The sequence below is a fragment of the Dama dama genome, chromosome 29 (assembly GCF_033118175.1).
Source record: "Dama dama isolate Ldn47 chromosome 29, ASM3311817v1, whole genome shotgun sequence".
In the NCBI taxonomy this organism is placed as follows: domain Eukaryota; kingdom Metazoa; phylum Chordata; class Mammalia; order Artiodactyla; family Cervidae; genus Dama; species Dama dama.
This window is the reverse complement of record NC_083709.1, coordinates 50,168,150-50,194,901: the sequence shown is the minus strand read 5'-3', so window position 1 is coordinate 50,194,901 and position 26,752 is coordinate 50,168,150. Positions and strand designations below refer to the sequence as shown.

General features: G+C 41.3%; 1 protein-coding gene across 4 annotated transcripts in view; it reads left to right on the top strand.

Annotated features, from left to right (window-relative positions):
- SMARCA2 (SWI/SNF related, matrix associated, actin dependent regulator of chromatin, subfamily a, member 2) overlaps window positions 1–26,752 on the top strand; it is a 175,467-nt gene that overhangs the window by 48,258 nt on the left and 100,457 nt on the right. For all 4 annotated transcript variants that reach the window (XM_061132642.1, XM_061132644.1, XM_061132641.1 and 1 more), the window contains exons 10-19: window positions 7,023–7,076; window positions 10,136–10,266; window positions 10,497–10,554; window positions 12,775–12,875; window positions 14,551–14,698; window positions 18,505–18,668; window positions 19,999–20,065; window positions 20,715–20,825; window positions 23,442–23,684; window positions 25,286–25,399. In XM_061132642.1, coding sequence (XP_060988625.1) covers window positions 7,023–7,076; window positions 10,136–10,266; window positions 10,497–10,554; window positions 12,775–12,875; window positions 14,551–14,698; window positions 18,505–18,668; window positions 19,999–20,065; window positions 20,715–20,825; window positions 23,442–23,684; window positions 25,286–25,399 — 1,191 coding nt within the window. The remainder of the gene's footprint in view (window positions 1–7,022; window positions 7,077–10,135; window positions 10,267–10,496; window positions 10,555–12,774; window positions 12,876–14,550; window positions 14,699–18,504; window positions 18,669–19,998; window positions 20,066–20,714; window positions 20,826–23,441; window positions 23,685–25,285; window positions 25,400–26,752) is intronic.

Here is a 26,752-nt window from a genome sequence, read left to right as displayed (position 1 = left end):
CTATATCATCATAGGCAAAGAAAGATACGTAATTGAGTAGTAATGATTATGCCTTTGTTTTTGTGTTAATCTTTACAGAGCAGGAACCTGTTGGTATTTTTCATGGTGCTTGCAACTCTGCATCATCTGTAGATTGACTCTCTACTTCCAAACTCTTGCTTTCATATTTGCTAATAGCACTTATTTTTTCTATTCCATGCAGTTGTTCAGCAAATATTAACTGAACTCTTACTGTGATCTAGGCAGCATGCTAGATTCTGTGGGAGAGAGTACAGAGGTGAAGAACATTTCTCCTGCCCTCCTAATTAAACCAAAGAAGGAGACAGACAGACATTAATCAAATATGCACCTGAGTATATAAGTATAAACTGTAACAAATGCTGTGAAGGAAGGCAGGGAGCCAGACTACGACCTGATTTCTTGGCAAACGAGTCAGTCATAGGTACCCCAAGTGACTCCAGTCTACCTGGTGTCTCTCTCCGGGCATCTTCCATTGATGAGCTCACATGATGAAATATGCAGAATTATTACTTTATTATCAGCCCTTCCCCTCTTGCCTAGCATGCTGTCAGGATGCCTCGCACCTGAGCACTCCCTGCCCTCAGCAGGACCAAGGAGATCAGGCTCAATTTCCTTCCCAGCCATCTTGTTGGGAGACACTGGATAAAGGACAGCAAGACCCAGGGCTCCTTTCTAGTCCTTCCTGAAGACTGTCTCACAGGGTCTTAAGACTTAGTTCGAAGTGAGTCACCCAATTTCAGATGTACCTTAATTCAAGTGCAAAGAAAATGGATGCTTTCAAAAGCTGGTTATTTGACACTCTGGTTTATCTGGAGTTCTTCTCCCCTCCATTAGAGTGAATGATTGAGAGTTGTTTGTTCCAGCTTCTCTGTCGGGGAGGGAGGCTGCATGGGGGCGTTTAATTCTATGCTATCCTTTTCAGCATTTCCCGTAGAAATAATATCACGCTGCACCTATCTGCAGGGTTATCCCCTTGTTAAGTAAGGCATCCCTAAATCTTTGTTTTGAAAATAGCTTCTTTATCCAGTGAACTAATACCACTGAACTAGTGGCAACACTTGTAGGATAACATCCAGGTCACTCCAAGAACTATGCCATCCAAGAGGAGTATGATGGACCTTGTAATTTAATTGGAAAGGGGCAACTTTGTTACTTTTCGTCATTTTTTACGAATTACCCCAGTGTAACAGAGAGGGCCTCTTTCTTTCTTGGGGAGTTGATTCTGGTTACTTGGTATTAGTGAATAATCAAGTCGGTTTCCTTTAACCTCACATGACTTGCTTGATTTTTCTCTTCTCATCATTAGAGCCACTTCTATGAAGTATACATTTATAAGTCATTCTGAAACTTCTCTCTCTCTCAACCTGGTCTTCCATTAATGCTCTTGAAGTGGAAGAAAAAGAAGTAAACTCTGTGTATCTCCTTGAATGTTAGAGGAGGAATCATTTTTCAAGTAGTAAAATAAATGATTATGTGGCACCAGCTTCTACAGTGGGCAGCATGAACACAGTGTTAATGTGCGCTTAGCGTGCCCTTGGAGGTCTGCTTCCTCTGCCGTGAGAGTTCTTGCCTATCTACTGGAAGGACCGAAGTCTGAAATGAGGGTGTGTACAAATAGGTTTGAACATGCCACTTGTGACTTGGGTCACTATCTAAATCACATTAATACACTGTCTTTTAAATTCATAACTGTGTCAGAAAGCATAGAATACTAATTGTTCTTGTTCCCTTGTAGGATATTTCATTAAGAGATCTCTAACCCAACTCTTTAGTCTCTTAATCTGTTAGAAGGTGATAGGAACAGGACCTACAGCCTGCATTTGTTGTAAGGATTACATAGGTTATATGCATGCGTGCGCACTCAGTTGTGTCTGACTCTGTGACTTCATAGACTGTAGCCTGCTAGGCTCCTCTGTCCGAGGAATTTTCCAGGCAAGAATACTGGAGTGGGTTTCCATTTCCTCCTCAAAGGGCTCTTCCCGACCCAGGGATGAGACCTGAGGCTCCTGCATCTCCTGCACTGGCATGCGGATTCTTTACTACTGAGCCACCTGGGAAGCCCAAGTTTATCTAAAGCACTTTGAATGCTCCCAGGGACATAGTAAGTGCTCAGTAAATATTGGTTTTCTTATGGAGAAGCTCTGTAGTATAAATGCAGGATAGTGAGTGTCCAAATATGGTTATAGGTTTCTCTGAAAATGAAATCTTCTTTTTCCACTTATTGCATATTCTCTGTGATGTTGAGAAAATAAATGGCCACCATTTTTTTCTAGGTGAAGCTCAATTAGCTATTACTAAATCGGATATCCATTGGGACAATGACAGGCCCCTTGGCTGTTGTGGCCTGCAGTGGGAAATGAGGATGTCTTATTTTGGGCAGACTCTGCCTCCCTTACCTCCCCAGCTCCTACAAAGAGAATTTTCTCATTATTTGACCTCTGCTTTCTGATGCCTCCTGGTAATAATGAGACATTTCTTACATAGATTTAGGGTATGTTTTTCCTTGGGCTGTGGTCAGGAGCCCCATGCCAGCCCCCTGTCCCTGAATCTACTGCTGAGAAGTCTGATCACTTCAGAGGTTCAGCTTCCCCAGCTATTGACTTCAGGCCAAAATTAAAGTATATTTAATTCCCTCTTCCCAAATCTCTCACTGGGGTGTACACCAGCACAACTATACCCTTGGTATTTATTGTGACATTTCTTGGAAACTCATGATACTAATGGGAACATACTCAGAGGATCCTTGGGGGAGCACTGTGCCAAGTCTCTCTTTCATTGTGGCCTTTGGATCTCTTTCTTTCCCTCTCATCAAACAGTGTTATATACACTGTTATATGTGAATCTCAGATCTGTGATGTTTTGGAGGGGGAACCTTTCTGACACTAGTGTATGATCAATATAGAGATGAAAAATGTGTTTTTCTTTTAGATAGCAAACAATTAAAAAAAACCTCTTGGTATAATGATGAAAACACCATCAGATGAAAAGCTGTAATCTTACTGAGACATTTTACATTCAATTTACTCTCCAGTCTTTCTCAGTTCTTTTATCTCTTTTCCCCAGAGACTATTAGTTTATTGTAGTTTTCCTCCACAAGGAGATTTTTGTAGGTGAAAGAAATATTCTAAGGCAGTTTTGGGCATTTGAGTATAGTGACTATTGTAAAGGTAAGTGAATGCAATGACACGATGATTAGATTTATTTGATAAGTTTAGTGTCAAAATGGGTGAAACCAGAAGTTTGGATCAAAGTCTTGCTTAACTGGATTGACCAGTTACTTGAGTCAAAATGTTGGAGCTGGTTTTCCCTGCAAGGCACTACTGAAGTCAAGTGCAATTGCTTGTGAACTTGATATTCTTGGGTATTTTTTATTTCCTCTTCACCTATCTTAATGCTCACAGGTCCTCTTAAGTGACAGTAAAAATAACCAAGTGGTTCCTGACAATCTCAGATTTCCCTCAGAGCAGAATGAGTCTTTAAGATGCCAGCACATTTGAATGATATTTTGGTATATTGTAACAACACCTGCTGGGGGATAAAATGTGTTCACTGTATAATATAGTTTGTAAGATATTTGATATAAAACTTTCTTTACAAAGTGAGGCTGTTTGTGGTGTGTGTTGTGGTAATCTGCATAAAATACCCCCTTTTTTTTTTAATTTACTCAAAGAAAAATATTCTTTCCTTTGAATATTTATTCATTTACTTAGCCAGGCTGAGGTCTTAGTTGCGGCATGTGGAATCCTTAGTTGCGGCATGTGGGATCTAGTTCCCTGACCAGGGATCACACCCGTGCCCCCTGCATTGGGCACACCAAGTCTTAGCCACTGGACCATCAGGGAAGCCTGAAGCCCATTTTCTTGAGTTCAGCTTCCTCAGGGTTTTCACGTTTGGGGTTTCCTTTCTCTCCTTACCGCGTCACTGATTATTTTGTACAGCCTAGGGTACCTGAGTACAAAGCTTTGTTCATGAACTTTCCTAAAAAGAGTGTTTGAATTCACATTGGCCTTGGAAATCGGGAAGCCCAATTGTCTTTGATAATTTGTGTCACATCCGCTTCTGTAATTATGTCCCATGCTCCACCCATGAGGGTAGTTAGTTATCAACTTTTTGCAGGTCGGAAGAAGCCAGTACAAAGTTCCTTTAGCCCTGATTAGTGGCTGAACTGAAGTGGGTTTTGTTTTTGTTTTAATCAGTGGAAATAAGCTGAGGCATCAGCCAGTAACACTGATAGGATGTATTTAGTCACATGCTGCAGATTCACTGATACAGAACTTCCCCAGGCAGCGGCTGCCACGGGAGCATCAGGTTGTTTCACAAGGAGCTTGGAGTCTGTCCAGAGTTAGCTCCAATGGTAGCACCAGTCACAGTCTGTTTGGAGTTGACCATGAACAAAAGAAAAAAAAGGATTTTTTTTTTTTTTTTTGGAGGGGAGGGGAGTAGAGGGTTTAGCACTAGTTTGATGTGAGAATGTGGATTTATGAAAGCATACCCACCAGAGATTGTCCTCAAACTGAAGAAATTCAAAGCATGATGGGAGAACTTGACATCTCCTGCCATAGAGCAGACTGCCATCTGGCTTCCACCTTGTATAATAGCACAGCCGAACTGGGTGTAAATACAGGGCACACACGGGAAGTATCATAGAACGCCAGTTCGATGAGGGAACTGTGTGTGCATCCTTAGCTCTTTTATGATTTGCAAATATATTGGCACCTAATTACAATAGTGATAATTCACTTAGAGTATGCTAAAGTGGAAAGCTTTGTTCTTGCTGTTTTCATTCATTCCTTCGTTCAGCTATATTTATTGAGTGTCTTTTGAGTGCCAGGACCCCTTGTAAGGTATGGAAATACATGTGTGAACAAAACAGACAGAAATCCCTGACTTTGTAGGAAGTGATTTTCAGACAGTGCTGTAGCCAGTCTTATATAAACATAAATAGCCCTTAGACTATCATTGATTCTTTCACATTGTGGAAAATGACACTCTCAATGTATATTACATGTAACCTTGGATTATCTGTATTGACATGGTGATCCGGTCCTGCAACAGCCCCGTGAGGTGGGAACTGCTACTTTCCCAGAGGAGGGAACCAAGATTCAAGAGATTTGCTCAAGATTACATGGCCAAGTACTCGTGCGGTTAGTGACAGAGCTGGGATTCAAATGCAGTTCATCTAGTTCCAGAACCAAGTTTCCTAAGCCTGATATTACATTGCCTCTCAGATTTGATACTAGATGGAAATTTAAAAATTAGTTTAGAGGATTTAAAATCCTCTAAAGTAATAGAAAGTCCTGCTGATGAGGCAGTTTTTAGATAACACCCTATCTGGTCGATAGCATATTCATAGAAGAGTGTTCTTCATAATAGTTTTGATTCTGTTATTTATGGTCCTTCAGACTTTTTAATGTGCTATTCATTGAAACGGTGATCCATTTCCACTAGCTAGATACTGGAAATTGGCTTATTCATTGTCTCATTTGCTATTCTTTGTTTGCCAAATTTGTAGCTAATTTCTGATTTGTATGGAGAGAATGGTGGGATTAATTGACTTTCTGCAATTAATTGAAAGAGTCACCTGAATATAGTGCCTGAGAATTCCAAAACTGGACTTTTCAGGGGAGCTGGAAGCAGGGACAGTTCCTTTTCTGAGACTATCTGCCATTGTTCTCTGAATCCATAGCTCAGACATACGGCCCAGTGCTTTTCCATGATGGTCATTCCTTTTGAACTTGGAAATATTTTCACTTTGGGGTCGCAGAAATAGAAAATCAAATTCTTGGGAAATCATAACCAAAGGGAGCGTTTCATTTGGTAGAAGTGCTACATTTTTTTATGCATTGTGCTTTGGCATACATGTGTACATGTACGTTTTATAAGAAAATTATAAAAGAACTTCAGAAATTTCAGACATTTATGGGAACTGCCCTTCTTCAGTACAAAGACTGGATTTTCAACCCTAGACATTTTCTGTAAAAGCTGTTTTGTCAAGAGACAATTGAGTTATTTTCACAGGAAGCAAAAAATGTATTATACAATCAATGCCTTAAGTAAACAAAGTGGAGTTAATATTGATTCTGTATCATTATGTATATTTTTAATTAACTAAAGGGCCCAGGGGAGGAAAGCTTATTTTCTTAAATGTCTTGATAAAGGAAATGACTGAAGTTGGTTTTTTTTCCTCCTCATTGCACTACACAGAATAACTTTAAAATAAGGATTCTGTGAAGGTGGTGTTAAAGATTTCACTTGTCAAAGAGGTTGTTATAAATGTAAGAAATTTCAGACTATGTTGTGTTTATTGCAGATGAGGCTCTATCAGGTATGTACAAAATGTGACATAATTCTAGCTTTTCATTTAAGCTGTCTTTGAGGCACATAGAGGTTAATGGGCTAAGATATTGGAATATTTAAGAAATGGAGGATGACAGAATTTTTCATGAGACCACAGAATCTGCGTCAAATTTCCCCGTATACCCACTGTAGAAATGCTATTATGAAAGCCAATTAGGTAGAATGAAAAACATTCCAAGAATGTACAAGCTTTTGAATGATTTTGTATTTTTATAACCCAAGAGTGGTTCAGAGTTCATTCTTGAGAAGACATGTTTTAGAAAACTTGCTAAGGGAATGGGCAAGTTGAACTGATTGAGGATGCGTCTTCCTAGTGTCAAATACAACTACATTTCAGATTGTGACCTCGTTCCTAATGCTGCCACATCTTAAGCTCTTTGCATCCTAGAAGACATAGTCCACTCCTCTCTAATGGGCCAACCCTGAGTCACATCTAGCTTCAGTCACTCCCTGCCAGTTGCCAATAGAATACACACTCTGTTTCAGAGTGAAGAAAAACACACACATAAAAGGCATTAATTCTTAAGCTCTCTTGGATGGTGACAAGTAGTAATGAAATGCTGTTATGTACCACTGAGTTGCCATGAGGTCCTTCCTGTCCCCACCTTCTGGGTTCATACCTAACATTTGACATTGTTTTGCAGAAGGCTGAAGAGAACGCTGAAGGAGGAGAGTCTGCCCTGGGACCAGACGGAGAGGTAAGGGATTTTGCATCCATTTTTACTGTGCTCTGCTGAATGATGCCCTGCCATTCTCTATGTATACTAATTGTATTTTTCACTCCGCTATTCATTGTTAAGTAAAAAGAGTAGTCCATTAGCATAGTAGAAAATTAAAATAGCATAAAAGAAATACACTAAACAGTAATCTTCCATCTCAGACTGCCAATCAACTGATATTAAGTTTCTTGTATACCATTCCAGAAATTTTCTGTGCACATATAAGCATGTGTTTATGAATATACAGAATGTGGAAAAATCTTAAGTGATTCTATAATTACATTTTCCCTGTCAATGATGCAGAAGCATAAAATATGACCCAGTTTCTTTCATTTACTTTGAAATTTCATAACTCCATAAGCCAAACAATTTACGTATTTGGTAGCCTATTTTTTTGGATTTTCTGTAAGCTTACCCTATAGCTTCTATTCGTAGATTCATCAGTATATTTCTAAATTTTATTTCTGTTATTTCTGATATTCTCCTGCATCCCCAGAATACAGTGATTGATTTATTGGATTTTTTTTTCCTCTGAAAGCTCAAAGAGTTCTGTGCCAGTGATTCACACGAGCAGGTGTCCCCCAGAGTGGGATGGGAAGGGCGTTTGTTTCAAACTGCCTTCTCCTCTCACGGATTCTGACAAATCTTCCTGGAAGATTGGGGTGGGTGGAGGGTTGCCTCTTTCGTTTCCAGAATCACCATTCACATGAGTCATGTTATGAATGTGAACAGCCCAGTGGCAGGTAAAAGGTTGAAACCACTATTCTATGCAGAAACCTCTTGAACAATAAATGTTACTTAACCACTATAATTTATCACAAGGAAAGAAAAGATCGGGATAAATGTCTAATGTGTGAGAAACACTCAGTGGGCTATTATAGGGGAAGAATACTGTATATTAGGGCACTTAGGAAGAGCTCTAATTTGTAAAAGCCCAGCCTTACCAAAGCATGCCTCACATGGGTCTGTAATTAACAATCACACAGGGAGAGATTTAAGGTGTTAGTGCGGTAGCTCTCTTATCTCATATTATCCCCTGGGAAAATTAGCTCATGCACTTTTTTTTTTTTTTTTTAAATCATAGCACATGGTATGTATGTTCTGCTTGCTATAGTGGGCAGTCTTCATCTTACCTGGTTTGTTTTGAAATAATGTTCTGATTACACTCTGGTGTGTTCACTCGGTATTTCTGCCAAAGTTCTAATTTCAGCTATAGTGATTCTCAGTTTTCTCTGAGGCATGACACAAGCCGTAAAACAAGCTGGAGTATGATAGGTCAAGATAGTGGAATATGATTCTTCCAAGGGAAATGGTAGCATTTCCTACTTGTGTAGATGTCCTAGTTATCACATGAACATATAGATGACCTTCTACTTTAATGAGGAAGAAGCATTGTCTTGAAATGCAAAATAACAGTGTCCACAACCATTGCTTCAGTACACATAAGAGGAAAGAAAATCTGGAGTAAGCCTTCTCTTTTTATTTTTTAAGGTTATTTTTGTGGATAATTGCTAATATGTTGTTTCTTATTCTGACAGTGCTTTGTTGAGGAAGCAGGGGGAAAGAACCGGTTTTGAGGGGGAGGGGGAACGTGGTCATTTCCTATTAGATATAGAAGATAACCTACGGTACACTGCTTTTCCGTTTTAACTCCAAATAGCAATTTAGAAACAACTTTTCGGAATTAATGAATTGCCCAAATGTTTGAATTTTATCACTTTTAAGGAAATAGATAACTTGAATTACTCACAGATCAAGCGTTTCCAAACAGACATCTCGCCTGGGGGTCTGCTCTTAGATGCCCAGTCACCCTGTAGTCAGTAGCATTCATTTGCATAGGATTGCTCCAGTTTCAGACCTTTTTAAACAATTTGTTCTCAGAAGTAGGTTAAACACAGCCTCTGAAATGTCACTTATTCTCTTAATTTTCTGAGCAAACTATTTTTCATTGAGAGTCTAACAACGAATTTCAGCTCAAACTTGGTCGATTTGCCAGGTTTCCAATGAGCAGAGCCTTTTGCTTTATTGCAGGTCCCCATGGTTGGGCTGGGTACCTGATGGTTTGGTTTTGGATAAAATGACATTGTTTCTGCAGAAGCCACACTGGCCATTAAGAGATGACACAAGTGACAATACCTCTTTCTTTTTTCCATGATTCTCTCTGAAACCATGAGTTTGTAGTAGTCTTTATCTGGGGGAAGTATCCTGAATATTCATTGGAAGGACTGAGGCTGAACCTGAAGTTCCAATACTTTGGCCACCTGATGCGAAGAGCTGACTCATTGGAAGAAAGACTGAGGGCATGAGTAGAAAGGGGAAACAGAAGATGAGACGGTTGGATGGCATCATCAACATAATAGACATGAGTTTGAGCATACTCTGGGAGACAGTGAAGGACAGGGAAGCCTGGTGTGCTGCAGTCCAGCCAGGACTCATGTCCCTAAGAGTCGGACATGACTTAGTGACTGAACAACAGCAAATTAATATTTGGGGGTCTAAGGGTTCTTAGTTGAAAATGGCAAGAATCAACTCTGCTTGATTTAAGTAAGAAGGCAACATGTTAACAGGGTATTGCATGGGTCATCAGATCTCCCGAAGGCAATACCCTGACTGGGGCTATACTGTTATTTCAGTTATATGTTACTGTGGTGTACTCTACACCTGGTTAGTGAAGACACAGCTGGCCTTGGGAGTCAGCATGGCCAATACCACTGCACTGGCAATGTTGCTACTGTTGTCTGCACTCCTGCCAGTGTGCCCATTGGCCTTCACTTTCTTCTAGGTCCCAATTCAGAGCCTTGGTGAATGTGCCCAGTTGCAGAGCTTAGGTCTTGTGCCAATACCTTAGCTGCAAGGAAGGCCAGTGTTTCCCATTTCTTTAGTGGAAAGTGACCTCCAACATCCCACCTGGGACTCACCAGGTGATGAAATTTCTAGTCACAGGAAGGGGTTTCACATGCTGGATAGCCACAAACTCTAGCACGGAACTGGGAGAATATCATAACAGTAAGCAGTGCCGTGTCTTGTCTTCTGTCTAGCCCATAGATGAGAGCAGCCAGATGAGTGACCTCCCCGTCAAAGTGACTCACACAGAAACTGGCAAGGTCCTGTTTGGCCCAGAAGCACCCAAAGCAAGTCAGCTGGACGCCTGGTTGGAAATGAATCCTGGGTAAGGCATGAAAGCAGAATTATTGGTGTTCTTTGGGTTTTTAGATTTTTGTGGTCCTTGTAAAATCTAGGAACTAAAACAATCTGACCATTGCTGAACTGAAGTTATTACTTGCATTTGTCATTTGTACATAGAATGGGCCATATGTATTTGTGTATACACATACACACACATAGTTTTATAATTTAAAAAGCTAAACTTGCTCTTCCTCCCTGCTCTTTTCCTTGTAGTTACGAAGTTGCCCCTAGATCGGACAGTGAAGAGAGTGATTCTGATTATGAGGAGGAGGTATGTTTGTGTCTCTGTTTGGAGTTCATTGGCTGGAAAGTTCTCGGAAAATGCCCAGGTCCTTCTGTCTCTTCGTCCTCCACTGTTGGCCAGCGGGTGATAGCTGGCCTAGAGAGTTTGCCAGAGCTTCGCTGGTTCATGCCTAGTTTCACAGTGACTTCTCAGGGGCTCCTCCTGGCCAGCGGGGAAACTTGGTGAATTCTCAGTTTATTTGAAACCAAGAAAAGAGAAGCTAGCATTAAATCGAGGTGGTAGAAAGGTCTTTGGAGGAAAATTGGAGATGGATTACTTGGGAAAAGCAATTCCATGCTTCTAAGTGGTTTACACTGAGGGTTAAGAGCCTAAAAATGCCTGAAGTCCTTTAGTGCTTAGGCCTGTTTGAAGCTGTAAGTATTGAAATTTGGACAAAAAGAGCAACATCTACTTGGTTTAATGAGTTTATTGATCCTCTTGTTTTTTTTTTTTTTAATTGGATTCTTGTTTTAGTACTTTGGATATAATTGTTATCCACCTTTCTCAGTCTCTTGGAAGGAATACTCACTGTATCTAGAACCTAAAATGGTACACTTTTAATAGAAATGAAAGAATAATCAAGATATTTCTAGGTCAAATTTAAATTGCTTAACAATTACAAATAGAAGAAATAAATGAAGATTTTTATCTCATTTATTAGAGCATTGCTAGTGTGTAGTCATTAAATCCGATGTTTACCAGTTTAGAGGAATCTTGGTTCAAAGAATACCATGGCCAGAGCAGAGCAGCCTTACCAATGCCAGCTCACCAGAATTTTAAGACTGTTTTTATTTTCTTCTGTTTTGTGGACCTGTGTTTCCTAAATTAATCTACCATGGATTAAAAATGAAAGAGAATAAAAGTTATTATTATTTTTTAAAGCATACTATTAACAAGCAAATACTTTTGGAGGCATGCTATTTTTTTTATAGGCCACTCTTTCTCTGAGGTATTTGAAACTTACAAAATTAATTTTTAAAATATCTCTTGTTTACTTGGATGAATGGGCCCATAAATGATCCATTGGAAGAATCTTCTCATTGAGTCTGACAGCCAGGGAGGGACAGAGATGAGGTAAAGAAGGCTGCTGAACCCAAGGGTGCCCTCCTGAGAGTGACAGTTGCAGACAGCTCCAGACAACTGGGACCAGAATGAACTCTGACCTGGGGGTCCAGAGACTGGGTCCTCATCTTGTGGCCAGTCATGTCCCCTCTTGGTGCTCACCTGGACATGAAGGAGCTGTACCCACTCCTCATTTTACCCCTTACAGTTCAGTGATCTGTGATCATAGATTTAATGTTCAGCATTACTGTCATTGTCAGTCCTCATTGTTTCATTCAAAAGTGATGGAAAAGCATCATTCTCTTTAAGCCTCCTTTTAAAGGGAATTCTTCTAGGTTATCTGAAAAGATTTAACTTTCAACACCAAGTGGGTAGTAGTGGATATTATGGATATTTAGTAAAGCTTTCCAACAGGCCAGCAGAACCAAGTACATAGTTCAGAGGTGGGGAGGTGATGAATCCTTTGCCATATTATTGGCAGTGTTTATCTACATATCCAGAAATATGAAGTGGCCACAGAACACACACACAGAAGGCCACATGCTTACAAGCTCCAGTCCCTCCATCCTGAAGGCATGTGGAAGGGTCCACTGGCATCATCAAAAAGACAATACTAAGATCTCTTCAGCTGGCTTTGGAAGAGAAGGGTGTAGAAGGTCACTAAGTTATCAAGAGCAAATGTGGTCTACAGCAGCAGTCCCCAACCTTTTTGGCAGCTGTAAATAGAGATGAAGCTTCACTCAATTGCTTGCGGCTTACCTCCTGCTGTGCAGCCCTGTTCCTAACAGGCCAAGGACCGGTACCCCTCCATGACCCGATGGTTAGGGACCCCTGATCTGCAAGACTCTCTGATGACCAAATATTGATACATATCCATCTTTCTGGCATGGTTTTTCTGTATGTATGCTTGGGGAGCAAGGGTTCCAGGGGATCCCTAGAGGGTTCCTTCTGGTCCTTCATTCAGTGATTTAAACAGCGATGGAGTGGTAGGATTTGCCTGGCGTAGGTAAGGGTTAAATTTATGTCCTCCCCTTGGTTGTGTTCACATCACTTGTGAAGTTGAATACTGTTCACTCTCTTTCCAGAAAATGCCAATCCTAGGGATTCCCTCTTTATTTTAAAGTGGAATCTTTGTTCCTTTCCCAGGATGAGGAGGAAGAGTCCAGCAGGCAGGAGACTGAAGAGAAAATACTTCTGGATCCAAACAGTGAGGAGGTTTCGGAGAAGGACGCCAAGCAGATCATTGAGTATGTATCTCTCAGAGTTTCCTCTCTTGCATATGCGTTTCGTGAGGGTTCTCCTCTATGAATTTTCTTTTAGAGAATTTTGTCTTTAAGGATGGAAGCTGACTTTATGCCCAGACTCTCCTTGAAATGCCACCATCAGGGGTCACCAGCGTGTCCCACTGCTCAGCCCCTTCCTTCCGTCCTCTTCTCCTTCCTGACTCCCTCACTCCTGGGTTTCTCGTGTCATGTGCACTTCCATCCCAGATGAAATTTGCCTCTCCAACCGGCAGCCTTTCCCACCTCCCTTACTGGCATCAACACTCCTCCAGAAACCCACGGGGGATGTGCCCTTCCCCTCCCTGTCCTCACTGCTGCAGGCGGTCAGCCCCTGACTCCCCAGTCCAGTCTCTGAAACACCTCGGAGTCCTTCCCCCCACCTGAGCACCCAGCTCTTCGCCTCACCCCACCCATCCTCTACACCAGTGGGCTACACAGCTCTTTGTCTGTATCGCTCTAGTGTTAAAAGAAAAGTTGCAGTGAAACAATCTGCGAAAGAGAACATTTTAAAGTGATGAGATTTAAAAAAAAAAAAAACAAAGCAGAAATAGACATTCTGATATTTTCTCCTTTTATTCCAGGGCTCTGTGCCCGCTTCAGTAATCTTTCCTTTATCCATCTGCCCCCTTCTTCACTGAATGTTTTAGGAGCCCACTCCCACCCCACCTCCATAGGAGGCTTCCCTGGTGGCTCAGTGGTAAAGAATCCACCACAATGCAGGAACCACAGGAGATGTAGGCTCGATCCCTAGGTCAGAAGATCCCTTGGAGGTGGGGAGCATGGCAACATACTCTGGTATTCTTGCCTGGAGAATCCCATGGACAGTCCATAGGGTTGCAACGAGTCCAGCATGAATGAAGTAACTTAGCACGCAAACTCGCATGCCCCTTCCTAGAGTGACACAGTAGTTGGTTAACCTGGTGCAGAAAACATTCTGTTTTCTACCTCTTCTCTTTCCCGTGTCTTTAATGTCACCTTCTTCCCCCTCTTACCTGTCGTCCAAGCTTTGGGCAGTGTTCTGTGGGTAGGATTTATCTTTGATTTTCAAGGGCCTAGGACAGCTTCACTGGCCAAGTGTGAACCTGCAGATGTACAGTTCATGCTCAAAGCAGTCATTAGAAGTCAGGAAGGCCTGTGTTCAAATCTTAATGCCACCATCTTTCACGTGACCTGGGCAAATTCATGAATTCATGAACTTATCTCAGTCTGAAGTTCTCCACAGGTATAAAGTGGGGAAGGTAATAGTGACGTCTACCTTGCTTGCTTTTTTGCGAGGATTACAAGATAATATGTTTTACCTGCTGGGCATGAAGTAGGTGTGGGGGCTTCCCAGGTGGCGCTAGTGGTTAAGAATGTGCCTGCCAATGCAGGAGATGTAAGAGGCTCAGGTTTGATCCCTATGTCGGGAAGATCCCCTGGAGGAGGGCATGGCAACTCACTCCAGTATTCTTGCCTGGAGAATCCCATGGACAGAGGAGCCTGGTGGGCTGCAGTCTGTGGAGTCCCGAAGAGGTGGATATGACTGAGCGTGCACACGTGAAGGAGGTGATAAATAAAGCTCTGCTCGCTGCGGCCGTTTGTCGGCTCTCCATTCATGCACAGCTTCCCCGTGCATGACTCTCCGCTTTCTCTGCCCCAGGACGGCGAAGCAAGACGTGGACGACGAGTACAGCATGCAGTACAGTGCCAGAGGCTCCCAGTCCTACTACACGGTGGCCCACGCCATCTCCGAGAGGGTGGAGAAGCAGTCAGCCCTCCTCATTAACGGAACCCTGAAGCATTATCAGGTAACTGATGTGGTGACTGTGTGTTCTTGGTAACACAGGTAACTGTGTATCCTTAGCAAGTTGCAATCCGTTACCTAATTTTGATTGGATATGTTGTGTGCATGCTAATTGCTCAAGAGAGTCGATGATGGCAGGCGTCTGGAGTTACATTCTTTCTTTTTTTCATTTTTGGCCATTCTTCGTGGCATGTGGGATCTTAGTTCCCCAGACCAGGGATCAAACCCATGTCCCTCTGCAGTGAAACTGTGGAGTCTTAACCACTGGACCACCAGGGGAGTCCTCACATCGCTTCTAATATAGGAATTTTCTCTGCTGTGCCTATAATTCTTCTTTTAGAGCATTCCATTTTACCTTCTTCACTAGGGCATTTACCCATTTTCCCTTTTATGGTTTTGGGATGAATTGTTTTCAGAAATGCTGACTTAACCTTTGCAACTGTTTTACCCATGGATCTCTTCAGAATGGAAAACCCAGCCACTTTCTACCAGTACAGGGACCATCAGTCTCCCTTTTTGAAGTAAATGAAGTACATTTCTTCAAAACTTTCAGTGGTGGCTATAGTTTAACACTATGAATGTAGCCACCTAAGAATTGCTGTCTGCAACATTTACATGCTTTTTTTTTTTTCTCAAGACACAATAAAGGTGTGAGCATCCATGCTTTGCTGAAAACTAGGCTGTAAACATAACGGATGTTTCTTTTGACCTGTCTGTAATGAGGTCAGTGCCTGTCTTTTACCTCCTTCCACTTCATGATGTGTTCCTTGCAACATTTGTCCTATGAGATAGACCCCAAAAAGAATGGGGGAAATGGGTTTTGTTGTTAAATATTAATAAATATGGGAAATACTATCAGCTGTAACCTGGATTACTGTATCATTTACTATTCCAAAGCTGGAGATGTATGAGAATGAACAGAGGCCCTTATAATTGATCAGAGGTGTCACCCAGGACTTCCAGAGCCAATCAGACGTCTGAGCACCCCGGGAGTGACCCCTCTTGGTAGCCCCTGCTGTGTGTGTATCACCAACTCATGAGTCTGCAAAAATAAATGTGCCATCCATAACTGCGTATCAGCATCCTACAGTGAAATGAGTTTAGCTTCGTATTGCCAAAATTTCTCTGGCCACCAAACTTTCTTTTCGTATATCATATTCCTATTCATATCCTGTAAAATTAGGGTCCTTTGGAATACACTTCGGGAAGTACTGATTTGGTCAAAACTTCATTCAGGTTCTTCCATAACATCTTATGGAAAAACTTAAACAAGCTCTTTGGCCAACCCAGTATGCACTTTAGGCCAATAGCTCTCAAACTTTTGGAACTTGAGTCCAGGGTCCACTGACCTCTTAGAACGCGGCACTGTGTTGGCTGCCGTTGTGTGGAGGTGAAGAATACAGCTGCTGCTGCCTCGGTACTGCTTTGATTTGTGTTAAAGCACCAGCAGTTTATACCCACTACTGCTTTTGCATCATCAATGCAAATATCAATGCAATATAAAAGACAGATGATGCCTTAGTGTTAATGAGAAAATAATTTTGATCTTGTAATCTCCTCAGAAGGGTCTGGAGACCCTCAAGAGTCCCTGGAGCACAATTTGAGAACCAGTGCTCTGGCTGTAGTGAGGTCATGTTCTCTCCAAAGACCATACTACTTTCATGAAGTTCAAAGTTGTTGCCATCTGATTTGGCCTATCTGATGTAGATAGGGACTTGGAGATGGTTCTGATGACCTCCTGTGTGTCTGTGTGTGGAAAGTGCATTCTTTAGATTATGCATAAATAACTTTTAAAGCCACATTGATTTCCTCCTGCCATCTGAGAACTTTTTAAGTATTCTTCATCACTGTCTTTTCAAACCTATCTCTTCCTCTTTCCCTATAGGAATTTTATGGCCTTCCTCCTCTGCTGACCCGCTGTTAGATTTCCTGAACATGCCTCACTCTGCCCCTCCTCTGGGTGTTTTTTTTTTTTTTTTTTTGCTTCATGATGTTTCTTATTCCTGGACTCAGATTACCCATGTCCACCTTCTGTTTTATCTGGGATTAAAACAGATGCAAAATTCAGCCCCTTTGCCAATTTCATTAAAAAATAAATAAAGAAATCCACTCCCTTTGAGTGTCCAAATGTGTCTGGCCTTTAGCTGACTCCTAAAGGCCTGGTGGTCTCGGAGTCACATTGCAAGCATGCAGCTCCTCCCACAGAGCACTCTGGGTTCCCACCATTCCTCCTCTGCCCCTCTCTTTGGCGCATCCCCTGAGGGCCTCTTTCTGTTCTTCTCATCTCTTGGTTTTACTGCTGTTCTGCGAAAACCTTTAGGATGATTCAGAGTCTTGCATGGTACAAGGCACCCCAAGAAGCTTATCCAAGTACTTCTTCAAACCATTGTAGTTGCTCTTCCCAAGAAAAATTCTGGTCTATACAGTTTTATAACATTTTATGACATTCGCACTGCCAGCTGCTTCTTGGTGCATGATGAACTTTGTAACTTGGTAACTTTGTAACTTGGTGCATGTAACTTTGGTCTTCTTTGTAAACTTCAGAAGGGAGGCATGCATCTTACATATGTAGATATCCATGTGCTGTAGTTCCTTGCATGGTCCTTTTCACAGAATCACCATTTAATAAATATTGAAAATGGAAGAATCACTTGTCTTGTTTTTACATGAAAGAAATTAAAATTAACGTTTCCCTAAGCATAACTTCATTAGCAAGCTAAATTGACTGTAACAATTACACACACACACACACACACACACACACACACACACACACACAAACACACACATACACACAGAGGTGGTGCAGTGGTAAAGAATCTGCATGCCAGTGTAGGAGACAGAAGAAACGCAGGTTTGATCCCTGTGTCAGGAAGATGCCCTGGAGGAGGAAAAGGCAACCCACTCCAGTATTCTTGCATGGAGAATTTCATGGACAGAGGAGCCTGGTGACTACAGTGACATGGGGTCGCAAAGAGTTGGACATGACTGAGCACACATGCATATGTATATATATAGAGAGAGAGACAGAGTTAACCCTCTCACTTAAACTGACATCTGTGATAACGGTGGTGGAAGGGAGTTGGTGGTTGGAGAGGAAAGTTGAACAATTTTGTATTTTCACCCACTCTTTCTTGTGTTTAACGTGGGAATCCAAAGCTGTGTCTCTGGTGCTGGGCTTTTGTACTTAACTGTGCTGAAGGTGTTTCCAGGGGTCAGCTGCCCTTGGGGAGCACCTGCATTGAGGAGTTTCCCTGTGAGGCCTGGGAGCTTTCTCTGCCAGCAGATGCCTCTGGCTCCCTGATCACTCTGCTACCTCAGTTGAGGGGATCCCACCCCGGGGGCTGACAGGCTCTTCATTACCAAGAAGGCTGTTTCTAATGACCTGTGATCTCCATGCCCAACCTGCCTTCTGGCTTGTTTTTCTTTAATTCTCACATTGGCTTTTTGTTTTTGGAGTGGTTTGAATGGATTTTCGTTTGGGTTTTCTTCATCTCTAATAATTCTAGAATGCCATATACTGTGAAATGCTAAGTAGGGATGAACGGTAAAGCTGCTTAAAATCCCCCCCGGAATGCTCCAGCCCATCACTTCTAAATCTGATTAGCACTCAGCACCTGCCAAGCGGTGGGGTGATTACAGGCTCACATTTGAATTTCGTTTTGTGCTGGTGCTTCCCCCACTTTCCTACTGTGGGAAATCCGACGTACAGCACAGAGGAGTTAAGAAGTCGCAGCCCCACTTGAGTTGTATTAGTATTAATTACCTGTGCAGATCTTGAATAATTGAAGCAATTACTCTTCATTTCAGCTCCAGGGCCTGGAATGGATGGTTTCTCTGTATAATAACAATTTGAACGGAATCTTAGCTGATGAAATGGGGCTGGGAAAGACCATACAGACCATTGCACTCATCACTTATCTGATGGAGCACAAACGACTCAATGGCCCCTATCTCATCATTGTTCCCCTTTCGTAAGTAAAGCCATTTATTCTGCAGTTATCTTTCTTTATGTTGGAGCTTGCCCTATTTGTCATTTGTCATTTAAGGCAGAGTTGTAGCCTGTAGTGGGATTATCAAGAGCATATAATCTGGATTTAGATGTTTCATTTCCCACCCTGTCTCCCACCCTGGCCTCTCTGATTGGCTACATAAGCGTAAGATGAAGTGATTTTTTTCCAGCCCTTTGTGTTGCGGTCTATACAGCCTGCACGCCGCACAGTGGGTCTCATTCTTTATCACACCTAAAGTGGCTCATGAAGCTGAAAGTTTTGATTTTTTAAGATTTTCAATTTTTTTCTTCTATTTCTAAAAGGCTACATATATTCAAAAAAATGTATGTTCTTAAATCTTCCTTTAGTGTCCCCTTTAAAGCAGAAAATCCAGACTCAACTTTGTATTAAACTGCCCTCAGTACTGAAGTTTATCTGCAGTGGTGTTGCCACTTTGTCAGTACAGGTCTTCACTGTTTTCCATCACATTCCCAGTGCCTCGTCCACTGCAGGGTTCCTTGTGGGTTTTGAGTGGACATACCTGCAGGAAGGAATTCCTGTTCAAAACGACCCTCCTTGGATGGGAGTGTATCGGACTGTGGTGTGAGGTTGCAGTTCTGTTCACTGAGGTCCCTTCTAGATCTCACTACTCATTGCAGACTTGGACCTTGAGAAAAAGTAAAGATTCTGTTTTAGTGTTTCCTTCAAATTTTGCCTAAATGAGAATTCTTCACAGACCTCTTAAATCCATTTTATTTGAACCAATAGTACTTAGACATCCTTTCCATGTTATCTACATCTTGAACGTGTATTTTGCTTTTTATCTATATTTTGCATGTTCTGACTCATAGATTACATTGATGGTTTGGGGGATTTTTTTTTTAAGACATTTACTATTTTCCCCCTGCTCCCTCCTGACAGATTTATTTAGTATTTTCATGTGCTTTTATCATTTTTTTTCCTGACTCAAATTTCTCTGAATTTATATGGCCATTTTTAGAGTTCCCAAATCACTCTGGTAATTGCTGTCTTTCAGTATTAAAAATAAGATTTTTTTTTGTCCTCTGTGTTCATGCATTCTTTAATTTTTTTTTCCTCTCATGAGATTTCTTATGAATCCTCAAACTTGTCACGCTTTGTGGCACTTGTTTCTAACTTATCTCTTATTTCCACACCTTTAAAATGAATGTGTAGTTGAGATATTTTATATTCTCTGTCCTCTTTCAAGGTGAGGCCTGAAAGTGAATGAGAACATCTTTTTAACCACAGATTTTTATACAAACATCTCTCTGTATTTTGTTTTGTTCTACAGGACTCTATCTAACTGGACGTATGAATTTGACAAATGGGCTCCTTCTGTGGTGAAAATTTCTTACAAGGTTTGGAATGCTGTATTTATATATAAATGTGGAAAAGCAAAAAATAGACCCTATTTTCTTCATTCCATGTGCACATCTGTGAACTGTATTTGGTTGTAAAGTTTTGTCATGTACATCATGTACTAAACAGTGAGAGTTAATCATCCCGAGAAGATTACTGTAATAAACCATAATTACTTTCAGATAGTGAAATGCAGAAGAAAATTGTTAATTATCATATTGCGAGGTTTCTGATGAGAGTAATACAAATGACAAATATCGCATATCCCACGTGCCACCATGCCCACTGTTCCTGCAAAGTTAGGCAATTACCCAGATAGCCGAGCACCGGCTGGACACCCCTGTAGAAATGGAGCCTTTCAGCAGAGCAGCGGGTTCTCTGCTACCTTGGGGTCACCATAATTTCCTTTTTTCTCCCTGCCCTCCCTTGGTCTGCAGTAGGAAAGCCTCTCCACAAGAGTCTGAAAAGTACCCAGACGTGGGCAATTTTGCCAAGTACTTTCCTCCTGGATAATGGATCTGTGCATGATAATTGCGTGTGTGTGAGTCCTTGGTCATGTGTCTGGGCTCCATTAAGCCATGAGTAGTGAGAGACAGCGCACGCCTCCTTCCCTGGGGTAATATAGATCTGTATTTTCTTCCTGTTCAGGGCACCCCTGCCATGCGTCGCTCTCTTGTCCCCCAGCTACGGAGTGGCAAATTCAACGTCCTCCTGACTACTTATGAGTACATTATAAAAGACAAGCACATTCTTGCAAAGGTATGTTTAAAAAAATTCTTTTGTCTTGAATTATGGACCATCGCAACTGGAATGTAAAATATCCCTCAAATTATACTCACTACTATAATTTGCTCATTAGATGACTGCCCTCTCCCCCTCTCTCTCTTTTAGAGTCAGATATATTTTGGTCATGGGTTTTTAATTTTATGTATGCTATTTTCTGTTGTGTGTCAGTGATCCTGGGACTCTTACCTATCCTGTTGTGGTTAATGAGTTTACATCTCTTAAAAGAATTTACCTGGGTTCCTTCTGCAACTCTTTTTCTCTCCAACAGCTCTGAACATCATGCTTGTGGAAGAAATAATTGTTTTTGTTGCCCTGGGATATTGTCAGCAGCGGAACTTCATGCCTCTTGTGTCTTTGTCTCTCCAGAGATGAGCAGGCATCTCTCCATATGGTCTTCTCCATATGAACGTTTATCCAAGCTGTAGCTTTTGTGCTCTCCCTGTTTTATGTTTTTTTCCAGTGAAATAATGGGCTATTATTGTTTGGATGACTCTGGGTTGTTTCCATGACTATATATTTAGAGCCAGGAAAGAGTTGTTTTCCACCTGCGACCTACATATCTGCTACTTTATAGGTCCTAAACTGTCCTTTAGCCAAAAAATAGAATTTTGTTTTTCCATTTATGTCATCTTGCCTCCTAATATATTCATGTAGAATGATGGGAGTAGTTTCTGTCATGGAGCAAGTAGGAGGACTTCATTTTTTTTTTTCCTTTAGTAATTTCTTTTACGCTGTGGTGTTTTGAAAGCACTATCATCTGAAACTAAGTTATGGCCAGAACTGAACAGAATCACTATTTCTGAGGTCTGTTCAATCTCTGCATTAAACCTTTGCCCTGGGAACGGAGAGTTCCCTTCATGGCATCCTAGGAAATACATAAAGGAAATGTGCTCCCAGGGGAGGTTTAATAATTGAGATGGCACCAGCAACAATGCTGTGTGTTCGTCTTCTTCACACTCTGAGATGAATTTGGCAGTGTCAAAAATGACATGTTTTCAGTATAACTGTGGGAATATGTGTGTACATTTGAGATCCTTTTAAGAAAATTTGTATCGTGTGTTCTGCATATGCATTTCAAAATTCATCGGAGACGCCTGGTAACGAGATGTATTGCCTTTGTTTCTGGAGAAATGAAGATCTAGAAAGGGGTAGTAGGTTTTTTTGAGTGGAAGACCTAATTAGCAGCAGATCCAATAGCAAAATCATAGACCTTCGATTCCTTATTATTTCATAGGCTAAATTAAATTAGGCAGGAAAGTGGATTTAGAATATTGATTAAGTACATTTTTATCTTCTGGCCTCTTTAATTGGTAAGTCTGGGACAATTGATTTTACAACTTTAATTATTCTTAAGGAATTTTCTTAGAGGAGGTGGAGGAAGCAGGGGGCGAACCCCAAACACCTCTGGTAGTTTCTTTTACCCGGACATCCCTTCCTGACTGATGTTTTATTCCTTTTCCCCTGATTTTCCTGGTGCTTCTACTGAGGAAGGCGAGGACTTCATAGAAGTCTTTGCTTCTCCCTCCTCTCTAAGCGCTTTGTAGCGGGATCCAGGGACATCTGAACGCCAGATGCTCTTCTTGGCCATTGCCACTGTTTTGTGGGGATTGGATAGGCTTTGTGGGATATTCCTCATTGTTCTCACTTTGAGAAACAGTGACCTTGGAGGGGGCTGAAGGGTCAGATGTGTGAGGGGAAGGGGACTGTGTGTAGACTTAGAAAGGGAGATCGTGTCAAATGGTCATTCTTTATTTTTGAAGTGACAGTTATGCTGGAAGAATATATTGTGTTTAATTCTGAAGTTTTGGCATAAACAGAAGAATGCTATTTTATTACTGCCCTCTCTGCCAGTGAGTTTGTCCTTTCATTTTAGACATCTTGAAACTGGGGTCCTGGACCTGGCAGGTATGGACCTGGCAGGTCAGGAATACATGTGAACTAAGAGAGTCCAGGTTGCTAGATCTTCTAACGTTTTAAAAGAAGCTGGATGTCCAGATTTTTAGGTGAAATATTCCAACATTTAAATCTTAGCAACTAAGTTCAAATTAAAAAAAAAAACAAAAAAACAGGAGCCAAGCCCTGAAGGTAGGAGTCAGCCAAGGTAATAGGAAAAGGGCATGAAGTCAGAGGTCTTCTGCTATAGGTACTTGCTGATGTTGTCTTAGAGGAATCAGTCATTAACCTCTGCTTCAAGTGGGGAACTATATTCTGTACTCATCATGAGCAGCAGTTATGTAGCCTTTAAATCTGGCAGGCTGTCATAACATAGCAGTGATAGAAGAGGTATTGGATGGGGAAACACAGGAGCTAGTCCTGGCCCAGCCGTTTCTTTCTGGGCCTTAGTTGCCTTCTTCATGAAAAGGTAATTAGGGATCACATTCTGTTATTTCATCCCATTGTTCCACAGTGCATGACTTGACCTGTCAGGTATAGGAAATAGACTGTTGAGAGTCTTTCATGCTGAGGAGTACTGTGCCATAGCCTGGACCAAGTGTGGGCTCTGTGGTTTTCCGCATCACCACTTGTCACTTGGGGATACTTGTGTTTTCCCTCACTCACCACGTGTTGGTCCTTCCTCTTGCATCACAGATCCGGTGGAAATACATGATAGTGGACGAAGGCCACCGGATGAAGAATCACCACTGCAAGCTGACTCAGGTCCTCAACACGCACTACGTGGCCCCCAGAAGGATCCTCCTGACCGGGACCCCACTGCAGAACAAACTCCCGGAACTCTGGGCCCTCCTCAACTTCCTCCTCCCCACCATTTTTAAGAGCTGCAGCACATTCGAGCAGTGGTTTAATGCACCATTTGCCATGACTGGAGAGAGGGTACTGGCCTAACATTTATTTTTCCCACTGCATGACAAAGAAATGAAATGAAAGGACCTAAAGCTGAGACCGCAAGGTGGTTTACGGTGTTGTAAAATATCAGGAAGCCAGTCAGTGGGTGGGTATGTGTTCACTCCAGGGATATTTTTCCATCCTGAGAGAATGGATCCAGTAATGGGTAAGTGATCCTAGGATCTAGGGTGTCCTAATCCCATTGTCTTTCGCCAGTGTGGTAACTAGGCCAGCAGAGGGTGTTCCTGACCGGTGGAATGCTTAACTGCTGTGGACCACAGGGAGAATACATACAGAGATACTTGTTCCGTCTGTTTAACCACAGCTCAACCAACCAAATGTAAACCTTGAAAAAAAAATATTTTCTTGTTATAAACTTGGGCTTCCCCTTAAACCATTTCCACGTTAAGAGTTTGTATGTAAAGCCAAACTAGTTTATAATTATTTTCTGTATGCATTATTTTCAGATTTTAGTGTGAATCTATAAAGTTTTGTTTAATCTAAGTTTTGTTTGTATATAAATATTCCTCAAACCTTGGGGTAGCTATTTGCAAATTTCTTCTTATTATTCCTTTCTCTGCCTTCTCTTAAAAACTCATTTATTAGAAACAGGTACCTGTCCTTTTGATTAGTGATTTCTTAAGTATAAGAATGAAAAAGCACTTAAAATGCTTTACGGATATCTGTGTTGGAACCATTTGGCCCTTTAATTTTGAGGTATGTTATAAGTACCCTTGACTTTTGTCGGGAGTTCATTGGCTTGCCCATTTGAAGAAGGTAGTGTCAATCAGCTCTGCCCCCTAGAGGTTAGTGGAGGAAGGTGAAAGAGAAAGCAGAGGATTTACAAATAGGACTGAACTTGAACACAGTCACAGCAGAGCAGAGGAATCAGGTAGAGGGGCTTAGCAACCCACCAGCATAAACTGTGTTTATTCTTGTTCTTTCCATGTTCAAGCTCTGTACCATTGGTATGTTTCTGCATCTAAGACAACTTAGCACTTCAATTTTAAGTGCTCTGCTTAGTCACTCAGTGGTGTCCAACTCTGTGAGACCCCATGGACTGTAGCCCGTCAGGCTCCTGTGTCCATGAGGATTCTTCAGGCAACAATACTGGAGTGGGTAGCCATGCCCTCCTCCAGGGGATCTTCCCAATCCAGGAATCAAAGCCGAGTCTCCTGCATTGCAGGCAGATTCTTTACTCCCAGGGAAGCCCTCAATTTCAAGTAAGAACACATTAACTATTACCCTTTTACTCGTGTTCAACCTCAGTCTTCAATCAGCCTTTATCGCAATCATATCCCATCCAATTCTGAGCTGTTAACACTCCCAGTCTGAAACTGGTGGCTCTGGATCTTTTCCGTAGAAGTCAGCATTCAGACAAAGACATCTATTTAGAGGCTGTTCTGTTACCACCTGGTAGGCAGGTGGGAACAGAATTCTGAGGTGTATATAATGGGTATATACCTGGCCTTAATGCATATAAAATTTCAGACATGTATTGAAACAAATAATAAATATAGTATAAAGAGTTATTACATGAAATAACCTTAAAAAACAAAGGATCAAGTTCATCTAAGGTTCTCTTGCAGGTGGACTTAAATGAAGAAGAAACTATATTGATCATCAGGCGTCTGCATAAGGTGTTGAGACCCTTCTTACTGAGGAGACTGAAGAAAGAAGTTGAATCTCAGCTTCCAGAAAAGGTATGTTGCAAATTCAAAAGTTGTGGTTTCTTCCCCCTGCCAATATATTCGAATTAACCTGCCCCTGAAATGGTGTTTCAGAAATAGCAGGCTTGTATTTTGGTTCCAGGTAACTGGAAAATATCTTAAAGGACTTTTTTGTTGTAGTTGTTAGAAGCTGGAGAGTTTAGTGTAGAGAGAGAATGGAAATTTGAACATTTCATCTTGGTTTCCAAAAGTTTGGGGACAGATTTTTGAAAATTACCAAATCACTGTCATTACATTTTAGCTTTAACTTACATTAACTTAACAGTACATGAATTGACATTCTATTTTAACTTTAGAATTTTCTTTTTAAATTTTACTAGCCTTGTTGAGTTCACTCTTGTAGGCGCCATAAAAGTGTTCTGCTTTGAGCCACGTAAGGCTATGAGTTTGGGGCTTGTATCCTTATCAGAAGGCCTAGTAAATGCTTGCCACATTTCCCAGAAATGTGTTCAATGTCACATGCTTGGGATGTCACTGTTCTGATAGTAAGTGAAAAATAGGGTTCTTATTATAGATACAACATCTAATTAAGATTCTATGAACATTTTAAGCAAATATTTTTCAGATTAGTTTTTGGACACTGATTTTTCAGGGCTTTAGGATGTCTTTTTGAGCCCTTAGCACCACGTTTTGGGGCTGGATTTGGGTATTGGTTTAATATGTTTCTCATCATATTTTGGAACCGCTGGAGTTCCAAACACTGGAGTTCTGCATTTCATTCTCTTACAGATAGATTATTTGGCATTGTGCACTGTTTGCTGCGTGAGCTAGTTTGATGTAAGTTTTCTCTTTAGAGGAGCCAATTCTGAAATGTGTGTTTTGCATCATTGTGTTTTTCCGTGTAATGACTCTGTTTTTTGGACAGATTGGTTCATCCTATTCATTTTTAAGTGGGAGCTGGCAAGATATTGTACAAAGTTGATTACTAAGAGAGAATTTTGTCCCCTAATCCCCTATCTTTAGCAGTCAGAAAAAAATTAAATATTAACACTGTTCTTATACCACGCTTATCATCGTGCAAACCCAAATATTTAAGTATTTAATTTTGCTAGTGAATGCATCTTGGGGATTGAATGCTGTCAATATTTCTTTGACTTCCTATGGTCTTGACATCTTTGGATAACACTCTTTCTGTTCAAGGTGGATCTTAGTTACTGAATAAGCTGGGGAATGGGTACAGTGGTCATGTAGCTTCCTTTAGTGTTACTGAGGTCCAGAACTTACAGAGATGAAATGTTAACGATTTTAGTTTTCTCCATTCTTCCTTTTGTTTCTTCAGAAGCAGCAAATACAATAAAAGACAATTATCTGAACTTACTCATTTAT